This window comes from Heliconius melpomene, chromosome 11 (assembly GCF_056956725.1).
Source record: "Heliconius melpomene rosina isolate 202511_hmr_F chromosome 11, ASM5695672v1, whole genome shotgun sequence".
NCBI classification, from domain to species: domain Eukaryota; kingdom Metazoa; phylum Arthropoda; class Insecta; order Lepidoptera; family Nymphalidae; genus Heliconius; species Heliconius melpomene.
The window spans coordinates 1,740,670-1,763,623 of NC_140399.1; the positions used below are offsets into that span (position 1 = coordinate 1,740,670).

At 34.3% G+C, this 22,954-nt stretch overlaps 1 protein-coding gene across 4 annotated transcripts in view; it reads right to left on the reverse strand.

Annotated features, from left to right (window-relative positions):
• LOC146534263 (diacylglycerol kinase eta) overlaps window positions 1-22,954 on the reverse strand; it is a 103,504-nt gene that overhangs the window by 74,150 nt on the left and 6,400 nt on the right. For 3 of the 4 annotated variants that reach the window (XM_085192780.1, XM_085192781.1, XM_085192779.1), the window contains exon 2: window positions 8,196-8,306. In XM_085192780.1, coding sequence (XP_085048906.1) covers window positions 8,196-8,306 — 111 coding nt within the window. Of the gene's footprint in view, window positions 1-5,146; window positions 5,336-8,195; window positions 8,307-22,954 lie in introns of those variants that run through there. The other variant, XM_085192782.1, reaches the window with a different exon arrangement.

A 22,954-nucleotide genomic window follows, 5' to 3' on the forward strand; every position in this document is an offset into this window, starting at 1 on the left:
ATTATGAAAAGCGGGTACAAGTAGGGGGAAACCTGGGAATCTAGTGTTAAGACACTCTAGATATACTTCATGTGGCCAGGGACAGGACTAAATATGCGAAACTGACTGCCAACCTTCACTAGTTGGAGAGGCATTATAAGAAGAAGTCATCATCACCTAATTTAAAATTCTAGTAGTATTACTGCTTGACAAAAAAAGCCAAGAGCTATAATAGTATTATATACAAATTAACACAAAATACGCGGTGGAGAGAATTACAGTCTACTTTTTTACAACACTAAATGTAAATCAAGGACTATGCAAATTGAGAGGAAAAGAGCCATGAGCGTATAATTCGAGGGTTTCTCCAAAAATGTTCACAAAATTGTTCTTAACATCTAGAAAATTTCGGTTTGAAAATCAGTTCTTTTAAACAAGAAAAAACAAAACCACGAACCCTTAAAAACTAAAAACAAACAAGTCCAAAAATTTAAAATTTTGTCTAAGATAATACTGAACAACTACACTATTGTTGTAGTTTTATAATGTAATCGTATAAAGAAGTCAATATTTTTTTATATATAACCAAAACCCTTAAAAATCTTTTTGGGAGACGTCTTACAAAATCTTTCATTATACTATTTATATATATAATATACATATATATTACAGCGGAGGCTATTCTAGACTAAACCTCAAAGTCTTAGACCTAAGTCGTTGCTTATAACTCAATATAGAACGGAAACCTCTTCAATGAAACTAACATAATAACTAGCACGAGCGGGAAATCTTATAATCCTTTGAATTCCCACACATACATACATTTAGGGCAATCGTGGCGTAGGGCACAAGGGTGTAACTGTAACGCGAAGGTTGTGGATGCGATGCCCATTTGAGGAAATTAAGTATTTAATATTTTCATTTCCTCAATAAATAATGAAAATATGAAATTCTGAAATACATAATTAATTCTTAACACTTGGTTCCTTCTGAAATGTAGCCGAAACGAAAAGCTCATTTATACACCTAATATGTGTAACATCCACCTAAATTCATAACGTTGATGATAGTGATAATTGCATATGAACTCAGAGCTACAGTATCGATTTCACATCTTCACATCCGGATTAAGGAACCTGAGAAGGGATCTATGGACCAATCAATCATTCAATCAATCAACCAATCCATCAAGATATAAAAGAAAGAGAAACACAATGATATGCCAACACAGTACACTACTCTCTCTGCAAGCAGACTTGACATATGAAGATAGCAAAAATCAATAACTAATTATACTGAACGCCTTCGTAAGAAATTGACGGATGATTTTGCACAGTCAAGTTTTTCATGCAAAATAATGGATAGGAAAAGAAAAGACCAAAATAAAAGAGCTCTTACTAGAAATCGCCAGGAAACAGCGGGGAAGTTGAACGTTCCCAAAGAACTAAAGTTCGTTCAACTGGTTGGAAGGTCAGCTAATCAATCATATAATGTATATATTGGTCAAAAAATAGTATATGTATTACTATTTATTAACTTAGGACTTTTCCTGGCTTTGTTTGAGAAAAAATAAGTTTTAATAGTAATACAAAGCCAAAAACAAAAAACATTTTTTAATATATTTTTCTACATATTGCAAGATTTTTTTTCAGCTTCACTTTTAATGGGGGACGGAGGGCGTTAATACAAGGTTCCCAGGTTCCCTCTGCCTGTACCTGATTACATACATATTAAATTGGAACGCACCACCATCACACATGCTAAGATTTAACGGTTAAGCTAACAAACTGCCAAACTCTATACCTACCATATGATCGACGACGAGCGAACATTAAAAATTTACAACGAAAATGTATGGACAAGCCGAAGTAAGTACAGCTTTTCGGAACCTCCCCTTACTCACCTTGCTGTATCTAATATTAAAATTGTTTCTCCCGAGTGGGATTCATTTAATAACGTTTTGAATAATTGTGCATCTCGCATATTTGATTCGGCTTCGAGATAGGAATTTCATCCAATTAAAAGTTGAATGGTGAAATATGTTTTCTTTATTTTAGAGGCCAGCCTTGGCGAAGGGGCACAAGCGTGCGATTGTAAACTTGACAGCATGGGTTCGATTCCTACTAGGGGAAATGGAAACTTAAAATTTTCGAACGATGCGTTTTACCTCTTTACCAGAGCGAGGATCGAACCCATAACCTGTCATATTTAAAGCCTCACGGTTGTGCCTCTGCTCCCTCACGACTGGCCTGGATTATAAATTTAAGATCTAACTAATGCGACTGAAACGTGAGATTAGGTTTAGGTCATTTTTGGTTATTAAGTAATTTTAGATTTTCTTATAATGAAAATACGAAAAAAACGACAAAATTCCACACCAAAATTTATCGAACCCAAGACCACCGTCTTAGAACAACATATACACACTAAACCCGATACAAAGTGTATCGAACCAATTAATTCGCAACTTCCACTCGAAGTGTGACTGGAGGGTGAGCGGAACACAAACAAAACTAACTCTAAACAGATTTCCCTTTGGAAACAGATAAGGAGGACTTAATGGCTATGCTAGAAGCCGTCAGACTATTAAAGCGATGTTTGAGGGTTCGAATTCCAGTTGTATATTTTTTTTAGCTTTACGCTGTAACGAGGTTCCCGCACTTAGCAGGATAGGAATAAATTGATTCAGAAGGCTGACTGGGGTAAAAAATATTAGAACTGACCACAATATGTATTAGTTTATCTATCAATTCATACCAGTCACCCTGTCATCATCATCATCACAGCCTTATCTACCCCTACTGCCTTTCACCAAGAATATATTGTTCTCTACTGATCCTAAAATAAATATGAAACTGTAACTATATTTTATGATGGAATACAATATATTGGCGGCTTGTGGCCATCTTTAGCATTTTCCTTCTTATATAGATACATCTAGACAAAGAAAAGTTTAGCGAGGATATCAATCAATTAATTATGCTAGAAAGTTATTTTCGGTCAAAGACCAAAGAAATAAAAGCCTTATATTTGACGTAGAAATTTGTTATACGCTCACTTTCTTTTCATTAAGCCATCCTGGAATCCTAATCCTGGTCCTGAATCCTGGCGCAGGGACACAAGCGTGCAGCTGTAGGTTACAAAATGAAGCTAAAAAATATACTAACTACAAGAAAAATAGTAAAAATACAGTTTTATACTTTTAAAAATATCCTCTTCCGGGACTGTTTAGATAAAGCGCGGCATTCAATTACCTACTGCATTTTCTTAGTTGAGTTTAGTTCTTTATTTAAAGCGTACCAGCTGAGAACAATTTCATTTGAAATAAAAACAGAATAAAAAACGAAAGGATTTTCCATTGATTCACTCTTTTACTTTCTTTATTATTACCCTAGATGTGAATCGAACGTTTAACCACCGTTACGTTTAATAACTCTTCAGCATAATCTATTAAATACGGAAAAGACAAAAAGATAACCAAAAAAAATGCAATACAAAAAAATAAAAAGAATATTCATATCTAGTTCTATCACGTCTCTTGCAGGAGCTTGTTACTTATCTCGAATGAGATATATAATATTATACAATAAATCCATGTCGCCATTTAGGTTTTGTAAGAGATGTAAAGCGAACTTTTCCTACTATTTTAAACTTAGAAAAGTTAATGTAAGCTATTTTTCGTAGTTTAAGTAACCTATATGTTAAGGAATTCTTGTATTTATGTGCATTTTCGATTCAAATGGAGTTGTATATGTTTTTTAGTAAATACATAAATATTCTTTACATAATATAGTATCTTTTTTCAGCTTCACGCTGTATAGTGTTCATAGCAGGATAGGCAGAGGAAACCAGGGGAGTCAGTGCTAACACACTTCTGTTCACACGCTTCTGTCCCTGCGCTACGCCACGACTGGCCTCAATAAAAATACTTACTACAAAATTATTAAAAGTGTAACATAATATTTTAAAGCAAATTCTAGTAATGAGATGAATTTCAAATATAAAAAAAATAAAACGTATTTGCTGAGTAAAAGTATGAATTTGGAGAAACCTACACTTTCACCAATCTTCTTTTTAAAGTTATGACAACTTATTATTCATATTTGAATTATTAAGTGGCGAAATAGAGAACAGAGTGGAGTACAGAGTTACAGTGTTGAAAAACTCAACACTAGGTTCCCAGGTTCCTTCTGCCTACTCCGCCATATGCGAGATACAGCGTAAAGCTAAAAAAATATATATAACTATTTAATTGGTTCTTCTATACCTTAATTGAAATTGGCCATGATCATTTATATAATCAAGTAAATAGTGAATAAATCATACTAGCTATTCAATAACGACCGTCCTACGTACATTTTATTATTCGAGTTAATAGCTATTAGATTACCTTATTCGAGTCATTTATTACAAACGCGCGGTTGTTACGTCAATTGTAATTATTTTAAGTGTAATATTAGACGGAGAACTGAGTGTTTTGACACTAGTTTCTTCTGAAACAATTCAAGTTTTTAGGAAGGTAATGTTAGTAAGAAGTTTGAATGGCGTAACTCTGCGCCCACGATTTATCTTGTTAACAGAGGCTCGAAATAAAAATTACTCGTTCCCCTGAGTGGGAATCGAACACATGACCATCCAGTTTACATTTGTATGATATGTCATTGCACAACGTAAGCCTCATTTATATTATTATTGAATAAAAAAACCATAAAACTTTACTAATTATTTTTTAAAATTATTTATATTAGCTTTTCTTACATTTTCTTTATTACAACATAAAGAATAGAAAAACTAGACAATACTATAACACCTTTTTATACTTTACTATGAAAAAAAAGCGATCTCTAATAAGGAGCTTTACTTTTTTGTTTATATTTCATACAAATATGTGCATATGACAAAAAAATGTACTAAGTTACATTTATTAATTAAAATAACGTTGTTAATTATAATTTTAATGCAATTTTTATACAAAACGGTACAATTAACATTTTACAGTAACTTTTACTCTAAAAAAACTTATTATTATTCATATCGGAACCTACATATACATATGCCTAAGCTTTTTTCATTTAGAATTCTATAAAAACCTATTTAATATATAAAAAATAATAAAAAAACTAATAACAATATAAATAAACATAACAATACCAATAAAAAAACTCACAAGTTAGCCGAGCCCCAACAATTGTGCAACTCACGGAAAATCAAATCAGTTACATCTCACAAACACACACCCATTGAAAACTCAAAATCCACTATAACTTCATTTACTTTTCATTTAAAAACGTACATTTTCATTTATGTTTATACATTTATGTTCGTTGTTGGTTTCGTTAAGAGGAAGATATAAAGCGTCCACACCGTAGGGCGGCGAAGCGCGAACTGGCGGAGTCGGCGCCCTGGCGTCTCGTACTGCCCAGGTGTAACCCCCGCCCTGGCTAGTAATATCTTACATCTATATGGTCTATATAGTGGTTTGTTGTATCCTTTTGATGGTTGTTTTGAAATTTGGAGCTTCTGGCTGTTTTCTATTGGATTTTGTTTTATATTATAGGTTGTCGAGGTATTAGAGGTTGTCGCGAATCATTGGTGGAGTGTATTAACATTAGGTTCCTAGTTTCGCTCTGCCTATCCTGTTATGTGCGGGATACAGCGTGAGCTAAAAGAATCTACTACCTGTGGCTTTGCCTGCGTGTTTAAATGGAAAATACTAAGAGATGAGTAGTTTATATTACACAATTAATTACCTATCATAGCCTTACTCTATAAATAGAATATTCAACTGAAAAAAATATTTCAATTTGAACCACTAGTTCCTGAGATGTGCACTTTTTGCCAAACAAACTGTTCAGCTTTATATTATAACACAATATAAATTATATACAAAATTATGTTTTTTAACAAAATTTGTCTTAAAATAGACATCCTGGTAAAAGTATTGAATTTTTAAACTCTATTCTGGCTCGTCAGCTATGTATATCTCTTTTATATGTAGACTTCTTTTATAGCCGCCCTGAGTGGCCCCAAATAAAGCTGGTTAATTGTAATCAACTCCGTGTCGAGGAGCCCTTTGAAAATATGCTAAATATGCTAAAGTACCTACATACGAGTATATCGTGGTATACTAGGTACGTATCTCTACACGACACTATAAGAGTGATTGTTAATAAGAAAATTTTAAGTTATAATTTACTTAAGTGATATCTGTATTATTTTTTCTTTTTTAGCTTCACTCTTCACGCTGTAATCCGCACATTTCCCCTTACTCGAGCCTGACCGCAGGGTCTAAGGCACTAAGAATATATTACGTTTGATATACAACTTTTAGTTATGTCCCTTGACCACGAGAACGAAGCCGCGTTTAAAAGCTAGTATATAATATACTTTATTCATAATATTAATATTCATGAAAGGGGCCCAGTGGCAAAGGCTTGCGACTGTTAGCACGACAAGTTGTGAGTTCGATTTTGTGCCGAAGAGACGAAATCTTGAATATTTTCATTTCCTCGCTCCGATAACGAGACATGCGCAGCGTTTACTTCCGCCATGCAACACGCAATGTCTCCAAAATCCACCGGAATGTGAGGAACGCAAGTATCTTAATGGGAATAAATTGTATTAACTCTAGGTTTCCGGGTTCCCTCTATCTAACCTGCTAAGCGCGGTATACGACGAGAAACTTAAAAATAATAAGTATTAATTTACCTAATGTATAGCAGAAACTGGAGATGATGAGAACTTCCTTTTAACGTCGCAAAAGTTTTTTACATGTACATGCATGTGAATATGAAAAAGAATATTATAAATTATAATGTTATATTATGAAGTTACAGCACACTTAAGATGTCCTTCACTACTTATGATGCCATGAACACGTAAGTGTTCAAAACAAATTGGAGAAGGAGACTGTGCGCTACGTTCAGACCTAAGACACAATCCTCAGTGCTGAGGGACCGACTGAAGAGAGAGAGAGATGGCTGAGTAGGCAGAGGCAACCCAGTGTTAAAACACTTTCCCATTTTCACTTCCACATTTTCTTTTAACCCCACTTTCCACCGAATTCCCAAAATATTGTTGACAGGAGAAACTTAACGCCGCATTACGTCTCCCAGAGCGAAATGAAAATAAATGAGTCCTATAAGTGGAAGTTGTTTACTTGCCGAATTGATTTATATGGAAAATCAAATGATCCTCATCCCGTGTTTACATTTGATATTTCAAACAAAATAAGAGCAGCAACAGTATAAATGCACAACCGGGTCACCCAAAAATACGTCGGGGTGACACATTGCGTTTTTAAAAAATCCTAAAAAGAAATCCGAATATAATTCGAGACTTTCGATTGAAAAATGAAAAGAAATCTGAATCGATCTATTTATATTTCACTACATATTATAAAACACCGCGAGTCTCGAGCATTTTATTTTGCAAAGAAATTTCAAATGGCCAATAACCCGAAAACGGTAGAATAACCTCTAATAGAATATCTCCTGCATCAATTTGCTTATTGATTAACCAATCACCTTACTCACGACTTTATTCAATATTTATAATATAAAATGAATTTTGTTTACCTAATGTTAAAACACTCCGCGTCTCCACGCGAGACTTCTCCGCGAGTAAGGAAATGAAAATAGGAAGATCTTAAACTATTTTTACATTTCTTTAAACTTATCTTCAACTATACATGTATAATTATAACAGAAAAACTGCCAACAAAAATAAAACACTAATGATATATAAACAGCCATTCAAGAAAATGTCTTTGACCGTGTTCAGCCGGAGTCCACTTAACCATGACCCGAAGTCTAATATGAGAACAAGTGCGGATGTGAGATGCTTTTTTTATAGAACTTTAACATTAAGCTTTTCTCTATTTAAAACTTGTTGTTGTTATTGTTTGAATGATAATAGACTAGAGGCCGAAGAAGGGGGAAGAAGATGGAAGGGGTTGGTTGGTTTCCATTCTCGCTGGAGGAACTGAAGTAACAAGGCAAAGCGCCCACCACTAAACATGCAATGCCTCCAAATTACGACGGAAAGTGGAAAACCGATGTGTCTTAATGGAAACGTAGTATATTATTACCAGGTTCCCAGGTACCCACTACCTGCTATGTACAGGATACAACGTGACGATAAAAAAAAGAAAAATCTAAGCAGTAGTAGTCAAATTTAGGCAGTCACAACAAAGCAATAATATAATAAGTACTTACCTCTTTCTCCTTGGCGTAGTAGAGCGTGCGCCCGCGCAGCTTGAAGTACCTGCGCTGCCATCGCTGGAAGCTCCTCGTCTGCTTCATCAAGTAACCTTCTTTGACCACTGGCTGTAAACAAATAACATTTTTTAACTTCAGATTGTACCTCGCATATAGAAGGGTAGGCAAAGGAAACCTTGTGTTAAAACTTAAGACCATTGGTTCTCAACTTTCCAAATTAATTTCGAAACATTGTGAGTAAAAAAATATAAAATTCTATAAAACAGTGAAAATATATCCAATTGTTCACGCGGTGGTTGTAGGTTCGAAGTCTACTCCGACAAAAGGTTTTTACTATTTTTTAACTTGACGCTGTATCCCGCACGTAAGACATGCCATTCTTGTTATGTAAAAGGAATAAAATCCAAATCTATTATCTAATAAGTCAAGCATTTCTCACTATATCACGATGACCTTAATTTTCCTTGAATTGTGTTTTTACTTTTAGTTCATTCCTTCTTACTAAGTATCCTGTGTTTTTGCTATTTTCCGGTGAGGAACTAACCTACATTTGTACAGGACGATACAACTTAATGAGAACATAAATAATAACTTAACATCTATGACCCGAATACAGCCCGCCATTAGACGCTTAGAAAGCGAACTGAAAAGCCTGGTTTAGAGTTCAGTAAGTAATGAAGAAAATGGGTAAAAATTTTATAAAATTAAATTTGGCCTGAAATAAATTTCGTAAATGTTATTAAATTTTAAAAAATTAAATCAGCTTCACGCTGTACGCCGCACATAGCAGTGTAGGCCTAGTGTTAAAACACTCCGTTCCCCACACGTAAATGTCGTTAAAAATATAAACGTAACCTTAGTATAATATTCAAAAATTTTATTTTCTATTTCAACTACTTTTAGGATTATTTTTATGGAAACTGTTATTTTAATTATTATCCTATCCTATCCTATATCTTATAAAACAAAGTCGCTTTTTGTGTCTGTCTGAACTTTCTAACTCTTCTTCTTCTAAACCACCCAACGGATTTGGATGCGGTTTTCACCATTAGGTCGAGTATTTCTCAGGGAAGGTTTATATATAGTTTATTATTTGTACATTCTTATGTAAATTAACATAAATACGATAAATGTGTATAAAGTCCTACCCGTTGACACACTTTGGCGCATGCGCTGCTTTAATGGTAAATACTACATGAAAAAAATGTACTGGAGTATTGTTCCTCTTAATAAGATCTACAAAAAAGTCCGCGATGGCATATTCGTATATTTTAAGAATAACGTGTAGTGATCATATTTCTGTCTAAAAATAGTAATTTCAATATATTTTTTATTGTGAGGGATATTTCTCCATAATGGTATTAATCCTTATCCTTTAAAATACTTTATTAAATTTCTACGTTAAACGAAGATAAAATTTGCTTTTTAAATTATTTCGAAATTGCGAATAGTTTTAGAGAAAAACGCATTTAATTATTGACACATCACGCCGTTCACACATCAACTGTATCGAGTCAAGTTTCACTTATCCCTTACTCTCAGCATATAAATAAGTATATTAGTTGGCCATTTAATGTAGATCAAAACTGTCTTTTCTGTTTTTCATTTTAATAAGTACTTTAGAAGTTGTTACAATATCAAAAAATCCTTGCTGCGAAACGCGCCTCGCGACGTTATGCTTATACAAGCGAGTCCGCCGCGCCCGCCTGCCTTACACGCATCGGTGGTTCAGTGGTAGAATGCTCGCCTGCCACGCGGGCAAACCGGGTTCAATTCCCGGGCGATGCATTCTATTTAATTTTCGTCACAGGCAGCCACGTAGTGCTTGCTTTTCATCAGGGACAGAATACCCTCTTCAGTATTAACCACAAGCCCGAAAAAAAAAAACCCGCCTGCCTTTATAGCAACGAAGATTTAGATGCGTTTGCACGTATTGGATAATTCGAGTTGAATGTATTATTTAATGTCGTTTAACTATCTAAAAATAGTAATTTAAATATATTTTAATAAGTACTTGAAAAGATTAGTATCACAGATTTAAAATTACGGTACCTACTAAAAAATCCTTGCTGTGTAAAACAATTGGAAAATCCTTATTGAAACTACGAAAATGCGGGTTGCATTAGGGTTTAATTATGTTTCACATTATCTTAAGTGATTTGCAAACATACATTATATGAATAATTCAGTAGTAAAAGCGGGCGAAGCCGCAATAGGGTCGCTAGTTTAAATTAAAACATTAATGGCAACATTAGCAAAAAATATGAGGGTAAGAATACAGGTTTTGACATAAAAAGGGACGCAAGTCATCGAGTCGAGGAGTGTTCTTGAGCAGAAAAGGCGAAAGGTTTGAAGTAAATAATCTTATTTTCGTTAATACGTACAGTAAAGAGATCAATTTTACGTCACAATAGAACTATATTTCTAAAATGGCAAAAAAATGGAAAATTAAATAGCTTCGTACTGTTCTTTTTTTACTGTTTATTTTTTTTTTAATTTGAAAAATATAAAAATATCACAATATCATAACTATAAATGTTAAAATAATTATTTATCAGTCATAATAATATGTACGGAACCCACAGTTTATATTTTTCATTATAATATAACAATTTCTACTGTATTATGCCTTCTCATAATTAAGCACCCTGTATAAGGGCGTTAAATGAAATATAGTATGATAAACCTTTTATCAAAATAGGTTTTATGATAGTCGTATATTATTTATATAGTAGTTGTTTAGATAGTAATGTTATTATTTATTAAAGAAGGCCGTCTAATAAAGGGGGGTCTAATAAAGGGATTTATGTAAGTATATATAGATTCAAATTCTACTTGAAAGATTATTATGTTTATTTTTTAATAGTTTCCTTTTTTTTTAGCAGAAATTGAGAAATGGAAGTCTTAATGGGAACGGAGTGTCTAAACGCTAAGTTTCTAGGTTCCCTACCCACCCTACTACGATCATGTTGGGGATACAAGTCGAAGATCAGATCAACCCACACGAAATTATGTTACTATATGCATTATGAGTTAGATTCGTTTTCTGAAGAAACAGGATTTTAACCCTGATGGGCGTACAGGTCTTCATAAAATAAGACATCGAAATTAAGATATTTATATCAGATAGTGAGAAATTACCGAAGTTTCTATAAACTTGTTGACATCTCACTCGATGTACGCCCCAACGGGTGGATTTCATGTAACTTGGATAATTTCAAGAGTATTTGCTAAGTTTCATCGCTGATAACTTTATTTGGTTTCTTAGTTATGATCTCGTAGAATATGTCCATTTTTTTGTATTTTTTGTGTTTTTTATGTTACATGAATAGATGTTATTTATATTCATTTAGGTATTTATAACAAAAACATTTTAGAGTTAACAAAGAGAAATTATTAGAGTCCCACCTAAAGCGCTGGTTGAAAAGAGAGTTCAGAATTCTAACGTTTAGACTGATACAGGTGCTGACAGGACACAGTTGCTTTGCCAAATACATACGAATTAGATTGCACGTCAGAAGGTGTCACGTGGGGTGTGTTATTGTGGCCAGCCCCCAGCTGGATAGGATATGGATAGGAACTGGAACTGGTCTGCCATAGTCTCCTCTCCTCCTCACAAGTACTAATGCTCTGGGAACAAGACAAAGCGCGCCGTTGAGTTCCGTCACTCAACGCGATTCGCTTTGTTCCCAGAGCGAGGATAAAAACGTTAAATATTTTACTTCCCCGATCGGAAATTGAACCTACAACCTTCACATTTGCTATTAGATGCTGTCCTACTGCACCATGATATGTGTAACCTAACTAAGTTTATTTTCACGTAGACAAGTGCATATGTCATACTCGTATGTTGCACTGAACGTGACAGTTGCAGATTAAAATTCTCTTTGGGGGGCTTTTTCATTTTAACACAGGCAGTTATTCAATCCATTTGATGCAAAAAATAGAAAAATGGAACTGCCGTAGCGTAGTTGCACAGCGTTTACAGTCACTGTAAACGCGACGGTTCTGGGTTCGATTGCAACTCGGAGAAATGAAAATGATAGTTAGTGAAAACACTAGATTCCCAGGTTCCCTTATCCCTTATTCTGCTGCTGCTGCTAAAAAAAAGGAAAATTGTTCCATAATTAATCTAGTGTGGGCAATATTGGTGTAAAATACAATATAATCATCACTTGTATTGACACCATATGACTAACAACAATAGTTCATTATATGAGATAGTAAATTCATTTAGCTGTATCACGTTCATTATGACTAAATTTCTGAAATCTATCAATATTATATGAGGCTAGTCGTGGTGCAGGGGCAGAAGCGTGCGATTATAAAAACGGCGGGTTGTGGGTTCGATTCTCACTCATGGCAATAAAAAAATTATTTAAATGTATATTTTCATTTCTTCGCTGACGTTGAGTTCTGCCAGTCACCACGCAATGCGCCTAGAATTCGGCAGAAAATGGGGAAAGGAGTGTCTTAACACTAGGTTCCCTCTGCCTATCCTGCTGTGTGCGGGATAAAGCTTGAAGCTGATTATCCTATCCTATCCTATATCTTATAAAACAAAGTCGCTTTTCGTGTCTGTCTGAACTTTCTAACTCTTCTTCTTCTAAACCACCCAACGGATTTTTATACGGTTTTCACCATTAAGTCGAGTATTTCTCAGGGAAGGTTTATATATAGTTTATTATTTGTACATTCTTATGTAAATTAACATAAATACGATAAATGTGTCTAAAGTCCTACCCGTTGAGACACTTTCGCGCATGCGCTGCTTTAATGGTAAGTACTACATGAAAATAATGTACTGTAGTATTGTTCCTCTTAATAAGATCTAAAAAAAGTCCGCGACAGCATATTTTTATCTTTTAAGGATAACGTGTAGTGATCATATTTCTGTCTAAAAATAGTAATTTCAATATATTTTTATTGTGAGGGATATTTTTCCATAATGGTATTAATCCTTATCCTTTAAAATACTTTATTAATTTTCTACGTTAAACGAAGATAAAATTTGCTGTTTACACTATTTCGAAATTGCGAATAGTTTTAGAGAAAAACGCATTTAATTATTGACACATCACGCCGTTGACCCATCAGCTGTGCCGACTCAAGTTTTACTTATACCTTACTTCTTCTTCTTCTTCCTGGCATTAATCCCGGCTATTACCGGGGTCTGCCATTTTACTTATACCTTACTCTCAGCATATAAATAAGTATATTAGTTACGTTGGCCATTTAATGTAGATCAAAACTGTCTTTTACTGTTTTTTCACTTTAATAAGTACTTTAGAAGTTGTTACAATATCAAAACATCCTTGCTGCGAAACGCGCCCCGCGACGTTTTGCTTATACAAGCGCGTCATGAGCAGTCATCGGTTGTTCAGTGGTAGAATGTTCGCCTGCGACGCGGGCGGCCCGGGTTCGCTTCTCGGCCGATGCATTCTATTTAATTTTCCTCACAGGCAGCCACGTAGTGCTTGCTTTTCATCAGGGACAGAATACCCTCTTCAGCATTAACCACAAGCTCGAAAAAAAAAACCCACCCGCTATAGAGGCATAGCAACGAAGATTTAGATGCATTTGCACGTATTGGATAATTGGAGTTGAATGTATTATTGCAGCGCAATATATTTGGTTTCATATTTTTTATAGTAGTTATTAGTAGGTAGGTTTTTGTTTATAATTTCTTTCGTTAAAAATAGTCATTTAACTATCTAAAAATAGTCATTTAAATATATTTTAATAAGTACTTGAAAAGATTAGTAGCACAGATTTAAAATTACGGTACCTACTAAAAAATCCTTGCTGTGTAAAACAATTGGAAAATACTTATTGAAACTACGAAAATGCGGGTTGCATTAGGGTTTAATTAATTTTCACATTATCTTAAGTGCTTTGCAAACATACATTATATGAATAATCCAGTAGTAAAAGCGGGCGAAGCCGCAAGGGGGTCGCTAGTATCTTATAAAACAAAGTCGCTTTTCGTGTCTGTCTGTTGTTTCTAACTCTTCTTCTTCTAAATCACCCAACGGATTTTGATGCGGTTTTCACCATTAGGTCGAGTATTTTTCATAGAAGGTTTATATATAGTTTATTATTTGTACATTCTTATGTAAATTAACATAAATACGATAAATGTGTATAAAGTACTACCCATTGAGACACTTTCGCGCATGCGCTGCTTTAATGGTAACTACTACATGAAAATAATGTACTGGAGTATTGTTCCTCTTAATAAGATCTATATCATATTCGTATCTTTTAAGAATAACGTGTAGTGATAACTTTCTGTCTAAAAATAATAATTTCAATATATGTTTTATTGTGAGGGATATTTTTCCATAATGGTATTAATCCTTATCCTTTAAAATACTTTTTTTAATTTTCTACGTTAAACGAAGATAAAATTTGCTTTTTACACTATTTCGAAATTGCGAATAGTTTTACAGAAAAACGCATTTAATTGTTGACACATCCCGCCGTTGACACCTCAGCTGTATGTTACTCAAGTTTCACTTATCCCTTACTCTCAGCATATAAATAAGTACATTAGTTACGTTGGTCATTTAATGTAGATCAAAACTGTCTTTTACTGTTTTTCATTTTAATAAGTACTTTAGAAGTTGTTACAATATCAAAAAATCCTTGCTGCGAAACGGCTCGCCATTCGCCACACGCACACGCATCGGTGGTTCATTGGTAGAATGCTCGCCTGCCACGCGAGCGGCCCGGGTTCGATTCCCGGCCCATGCATTCCATTTAATTTTCCTCACAGGCAGCCACGTAGTGCTTGCTTTTCATCAGGGACAGAATACCCTCTTCAGCATTAACCACAAGCTCGAAAAAAAAAAACCCGCCTGCCTCTATAGCCACGAAGAAGGCTATAGCCACGAGATGCGTTTGCACGTATTGGATAATCGGAGTTGAATGTATTATTTCAGCGCGATATATTTGGTTTCATATTTTTTGTAGTAGTTATTAGTAGGTAGATTTTTGTTTATAATTTCTTCCGTTTAAAAATAGTAATTTAACCATCTAAGAATAGTCATTTAAGTATATTTTAATAAATACTTGAAAAGATTTAAAAGAACAGAAACAGATTTAAAACTACGGTACCTACTAAAAAATCCTTGCTGTGTAAAACAATTGGAAAATCCTTATTGAAACTACGAAAATGCGGGTTGCATTAGGGTTTCATTAATTGTCACATTATCTTAAGTGCTTTGCAAACATACATTATATGAATAATCCAGTAGTAAAAGCGGGCGAAGCCGCAAGAGGGTCGCTAGTTAATATAATATTTCTATGTTGTATATATTTTATTTAATTATTTATTTAAGATTAGTCATGGAGAAGGGACTCAAGCGTGCGATTGTAAACGCGACAAGTAGTTGGTTCGACTATGACTCGAGGAAATTAAATATTTAATATATTCATTTTCTCGCACTAGTAACTTGAGTTCCACCACACATTTCAACATCCAATGCCTCCAGAATTCGGTGGAAAGTGTCACTAGTTTCTCAGGTTCCCGCTACCTACCCTGCTATGGCCGGAATACAACGTAAAACTAAAACTAAATAAAGTTAGAGCACTTTAACAACATAGATAAAAATGTCGACGGCACCATTGCAAAAGTTTTGAAGATATACTTTACAAGCTTATTACTCGACTTCAAAATATTTCAATGGATTCGACGCGAAAGAAATTAAATGTTTTCACTAAGTTAAATTACAAAATTTCAAAGCGCCTCTGTGAAAATTTGGTAGGAAGAGAGAAATGTATAGTGATAAATGTTTTCGTTCCTTTAGTAGTTAGTACTTTAGTAGCAAGGCCGAAATGAAAATTGAAAACTTAAATAGAAATTGATAAATTATAAATTAATTCCAGTAATAATGAGCTATATTTATTTTATTTAATATTATTTTTTTTTTTAAGCTTCACGCCATATTGCGCACATATCAGGATAGGCAGAGGGAACCTATGAATTTAAAATATCGATTTTCTATAAAATTATGTCATAGTGTCTGTAAGCCCGTTATGGGTTCAATCTCCACTGGGGGAAGTGATTATATTTTATTTATTTTTGTTTCCCGTTCTACTAGAAACAACGCGGCGTTCAGTTCCGCCACTCAACATGCAATGCTACGGATACTTGGACGAAAATTAAAAATATTCTCTCTACCAATGGGAGAAAAATGGCGAAACTGCTAATGTATTTGAACCCGATCCTTAGATATCCATATCCCGTTCCATTCGTAATTTTACACAGAATTTAAATAAAAGCAAGAATTTACATAATTTCGCAGAAAGGCTAATTGGTAACTTGTCATGTATAGAAATATGGCTGCTCGGTAACATTCATTTAGAAATAACTTAAGCATAAAAAAATATATACCAATTAAAGATTTACTTTGATGTTGTAATCCTATTAGCATTTGTAACAGATTTATAATATTTTAAATAACGACCCCGAGGTCTTTCCTGGAGAAAAATGTTATTCCTCTTTTGTTGATACAAAAATAAAATGGTTGCCTTTTTAATGAAACATCCCTTGTCTATAATTATTGGAGCATGATGTATGAGAACGACTTACTGGGACCATTTCTTCGTAATGAAAAAGAACGTTTTTTTATAAAAATAAATTCATAAAATACCTGTGGACTAAAAGAAAAAATATAACATATATTTGTAAATTTCTTATTTTATCTATCAAGTTATCCTATAACGGTTCCGTTTTATCTTTAGGTACGAAAACCGAAATTAGTATTAAAAAATACTTTTCACGCATTTCTAGAACTTGCAGCTTCACGTTTTTCCCGCATAATCCCACCCAATTTTCGAGATGTTAATTGACGGGATTCAACGATGCAATTAGCTTTATAGTTTTCAATAAAATAACATACACGTTGCTATGGCAACGTATCGAAAGCTCTTTAGCTAATATTATGCTAGTGAAATGCAACCTCATACATCCTCATATATACAGATACAGCACCAATGCGCCATCATGTAAACTGGGATAAATTTTGTACAAAATTTCATATAAGAACTGAAATTCAGGTTCTATTGGACAACCTAACAAGCCAGCTGCGCCATACATTCATATACTACCTGTCGCAAAAATTCTATACAATTGTAGGATATTTCGTTGACATTTTCTATAGAAGAAAATATAAGGAATAAATTTTACATGTTTTTTTCAGCTACACACTGTATCCCACACACAGAGAGGCAGGCAGAGAGTTTAGACTTAGGACACTCGGCTCTTCATTTTTCGCCGAATTTAGAAGGCATTGCGAGTTAAAGGGCGGAACTCAACGCCGCACTTTGCCTCGACAAGTGGTCGTACAAATATATGACTCTTGCAGTCTTTTTTTTTAAATTGTTTCTATTTTTAGACCGGATAAACTTCTAAAAATGATAGTTAAATATAAAAATATTTGTGATTTTCGTAATATTTACGCAATTTAAGTGAAACTTCTTAATCCAGATTAATGGATATAATTTAAAAAAACATTTTTGAAAACCCGAGAGTTCCAAAATCCTTGCAGTAATGCACCACGGGTAGACTGAGGTGGCATTCGTCAATCAGTTGACATAATTATGATATCAAACTACCGCCAACAATTTCTTAGGTGCCTTAAGTAATATCCTGGATTTTTGCAGAATGAACTAACTATATTTTCCCCTATGGTCCAGAAGGACCCATGATCGGTCCAAAGTGGTAAAAAGTTATAATAATTATATCACTGATAGAACTCACAAACATCGCACGTAGAGTACAATCACTGATAACGCTACAACGGCACACAAACAAACACAAACAACAAAGTAAACACTTAAAAAGTAATACAAATTCAATAAATTACATACTCATTCCAATACGAGTATGGCACTTACATAAAGTTGACTCTACTAGTATCTACGCATACAGAACTAAGATACTAAATTAAATGATGGCACAATATCTTGGTTTGAAGCCAATGCACAATGATAATAATAATCCAAGGGTCGTTGATCCGCACGCAGTGAATTAAGATCGATATTATTACATATATTTGTAATGTTAGAAAATAGTTTGACACTTGCAGTGAAAATGGTAGGTAAAGGTGTGATGGTTCTGGATACATATATCTCTTATTACCTTTTCTTGTATAACTTCAAGGTGTGCCCCGTAAATTATAGGATAGGTAGAGGAAACCTAGTGTCACCATGGTGGAACTAAACGCCGTGTTATCTTGTTACCAATGCGATAAAATAGAAATAATTCATTTTCCAAATGAGAATCCAAATTCACAATCGTTACATACGTCTTTATACATATTTAAAACAAAATGATAAAAGCCCAGCGTTGAGGTCCACAACTCGACACGCTACGCCTCTGGAATTCAGAGGAAAATTGAGCAACGAAGTGCCTTAACATTAGGTTCCCTCTGCCTTCCCTGATGTGTGCAGAATACAGCGTGAAGTTAACAAAAAAGGTTTTTCTTTTCAGTTCCTACATATCACACCTATATTTACAAATTAATAATTCCAATAAAATATAAAATTATAATAGAGAGTGGGCACAATTTACCCGAACCTCCCCCACTTTGTTTCCACAGACATTCAATATCTGCATCTGGCGTATTTAATCGAGCGAACGGTATCCAATTATACTCGTGCCGTGACTCGAAGGAACTTATTACATGCCGTAATAGATTCTATTATTGTTTTGCATGATATAATAATTTATAAATATGTTATTATTATTTTGTATTCTATGTATATAATTATTATTAATTTTTTTTTATGGAAAAACACAAGGCAAACGAACTTACGGGTCACACCAGAGAAGCTACAGGTGCGTTGCCGGTCTTTAAAGTGAAGGTAGACGGGCTTTCTGAAGGTACCCAGGTCGTATCGACCTTGAAACACTGCCGCAGGTAGGCCATTCCACAGTTGTGTCGCTCGTGGAAGGAAGTTCCTAATTAGATTTTAAAAGAAAAATTCGTAGCGGTTTCGTAGCGTTGACTGTAAAAGCGCGATGTGGACTCTATCCACATTCGAGGTAATGAATTATATGCTTTTAGAAAGCTACAAAGGAGATTTTGGAGCTATGATGCCATAAATAGACATACAGATGCACATAATAATAACACAAATAAGTCAAACTTATAAAACTATTCACTCCAATTTTCGTTATAAATTAAAAATTAATTTTTAACAAAAAGAAAAACCGACTTCTAACAACGAACTAAAAAGTGAAAAATAATTATATAAAGATTTTATAATTTTGAAGTCGGTGTCAAATCTAATTACTAAGCCTTTTTGTTTTACTTTGCACCGACTTCAAAATTATAAAATCTTTATATAATTATTTTTCACTTTTTAGTTCGTTGTTAGAAGTCGGTTTTTGTTTTTGTTAAAAATTAATTTATTTTACGATTTTTAGTGATGGGTAGATCTTAAAATGATGCTTCTTGAACGAGTGGTGATGGTGGTGGTAGTGGTTGTCAACGAGTGGTTGTGATTGTTCTATGTAAAACTTCATTTAATTAGCTATTATTTTTGTGCAAAGTTACATTTTGGTATATTGACAAGAACATACATAAAAAGTATTCGGGTAAATTCGGAATCTCCCTTTTTTGAAGTTGGTTGAAAATGAGAACATCCTCTTTTTTGAGATTGGTTGAAAAGAAATGCAACGTTCAGGAATCTCATTTCTGACATCAATTTAAAAAGTTTTTGCTTGTAACTATTACAGTATAATCAATTTTTTACCAAAAAAAACAAACTTTCTCAATTTTCTCCGGATTCCATAATTGAAACCTAACCAAACTTTCACAAAATTATCCTTGAAGTGTATCCTTTCAAATAAAAAAAGAATCATCAAAATCGGTTGGCGCGACATTGAGTTATTCGGCTATTAGTCGCGCACATGCATAATGCAAATTTAAGACTTATGTGATTTTCTCATGGATACCATTGTCAGACATGGACCAAAAAAAAATGGGACTGTTCGGGAAGCTATACCTTTCAAACAAAAAAAAATTATCAAAATCGGTTCACCCAGTTAAAAGTTATGAGGTTACAAACATAAAAAGAAAAAAAAAAACAGTCGAATTGATAACCTCCTTTTCTTACAGAAGTCGGTTAAAAATGAAAATTTGTCATCTTTAAAATACATGCTCCATTAAAGTGTAAAAATATCAATACCTACTATACAATACAATATAATATATATTACACAATATATATAATATATAAACATATATCCCGGTCAATAACCCCCAAAAGACATTAGAGTACAACACTTCACAGCCGGGGATCGTGTTACCGTAATTGCTAAACGTCCGGGACGCGCCGCTCGCCCGTGACATGTGAAGAACGGTGGCTTTTAACTATACAATATTTATAATTTTAGTTTTTTTTAGCTTCACACTGAGACGGAACCTGGGAACTTAATGTTGAGACACTTCCATTACTCACTTTAAGCTGAATTCTGGTGGCATTGCTTGTTCAGTGGCAGAACTCAACGCTACCCTTTTTTGGAAAAAAACGAACGAGGAAAGAAAACTATTAAATATATAATTTCCAAAATAAATCCATAACCTGTCGTGTTTACATTCATTCGCACAACTGGCCTCCATAAACTCAAATATATACTTGGATGTTCCTTTTGTAGGTATTTAATATTAACATTGTAAAGCTAAATAGTTTATACATTAAACGCAGTGCTGGGTTCCGCCTCAACTCGCTGAACGGAGTGTCTAACACTAGGTTCCCTCTGCCTACCCTGCTGTATGCATAATATAGCACAACTGATTTTAAAAAGATTACCACTCGATCAAAACTTCAATAACAGTACTAACAATATGAATAAGAAAATCTCAAGATATTTATTATCCACCCTCGTCACTCCCTACATACAGCCCTACAGCCCTACAGCCCTACAGCCCTACAGCTAGCAGTCTACAGTACAGCTGCCAATCCCTCATTTACTCAATGACAGACAAGTGAAGTAGGTCTATACTATATACTGAATGAACCGAGATGATTGAATGCGAGATTAGAAATAGCGATACGTATCATCTGGACTATTTTAGACAGCATCGTGGAAGTGTGTAACTGTGAACGTGGTGATTGTAGGTTCGATATACGCTTGGAATAATATTTGTTACATTTTTATTTCTTTCCCTACCTTCGTAAGGGAAAGCGTAGGTCAAAGCCAAATAACTTTATTCAAAATAGAAGTAATATGCTTCATTTTTTTTAGCGTCACATTGCAAAAATTAGGTGGAGAATGGATATGATTCAATGAGAACGACGACGATCGATTTAACACTAGGTTCCAAGGTTCCCTCTGCCTGAAACGGCAAACAAACCTGAAAAGAACGGCAAACAAACAAACATGAAGATCGGCATCGAACATAAAACATTTACCTATCCATACTGCTGGATAACTGTTTAAAAAAATATTTTAAAAAACTTTATTATACACCTTTCACATTTCTTGTCAATGCTACTTTATTACCAGTTTTCATCAACATAGACGGTACATGTTTACGTAACTCAACGCTGCACTTTGTCTAGCCACACTGAGAAAGCAACCTGTATTTTTAACGCCAAGACGCGACGGCGTAACAAGATAATTTTATATGCATAAGCATATAGAAAGACTATTCTTATATATTTAAAAATATATTCGCCATATGCTTGAAAAACGTGTTTTTAGGTTCAAATCCCATAAAGCTATATTTATAAAAAATTTTTTTTCGTCAATGCCGCGTCAATTCCGCCACAAAACTTGCAACGTATCAAATTCTGACGGAAAGTGGAGAACGGAGAGTTTTAATATTAGGCACTCTTTGCCGAGCCTGCTAAGTTGGCTAATAACACCGAGGTTCCCTCTGCCTACCCTGTAGCGTGAAGCGTGAATCTAAATAAATCCTGCTAAAACTGGAACTCAAAATTGAAAAGCAATAATAATGGATAACTCTCAAACACAACCAAAATAAACTATAAAGATATTACTCAGGAGGGTCATGGCTTAAGTTCGTTTTCATCAAGAGAAATGTATGAAATTTGAAAATATATCTTACAAGCAAAATGGTCGCTGTAGCTGCCAAATTTCAACTTGGCGCCAGAAACGATGGCTGTTGCAGTTTTGTAACAAAATATTCCTGAATAATTCAGCGATAAAATACCTCCATAAATAATAATAATAAATAATACATATTTTTTTAAGCTTCACGCTGAATCCCGCGCATACATAGTATGGTGAGCAGAGATAACCTAGGAACCTAGTGTTAAAACACACCGTTCCCATTAAGGCCTTTCCGCTTCCCACTTTCCTACGAACTGCCTGGGCATTGCTTGTTATGATGTGGCAGAACCCCACGCTTTGCCTAGCTACCAGAGCGAGAAATATTACCCACATATTTCATTCTCCTGAGTGGGAATCGAACCCACAACCCGTGTCGCGTGTCACGGCCTCAAAACTATTATAATATTTATAGGACTAAAGTATAGAATAACTTCACTACCAAACAAACGGCTATACACAAATATCAGTATCGATATAAGGAAAACAAACAATGTTTACAAATTCCGTTGTTTTCCCTGACTCCCGTCAACTCGTACGTACCCGTTGCTCACGGATATCCGGCTGTCAATCTTACACATATTCACCGTGCGAGACTGATGCAGGGCGGCACTGGAGTAATTATACTAGTATAACAGAATTTAGAGTAGGTCTCCAGTATGTGGAC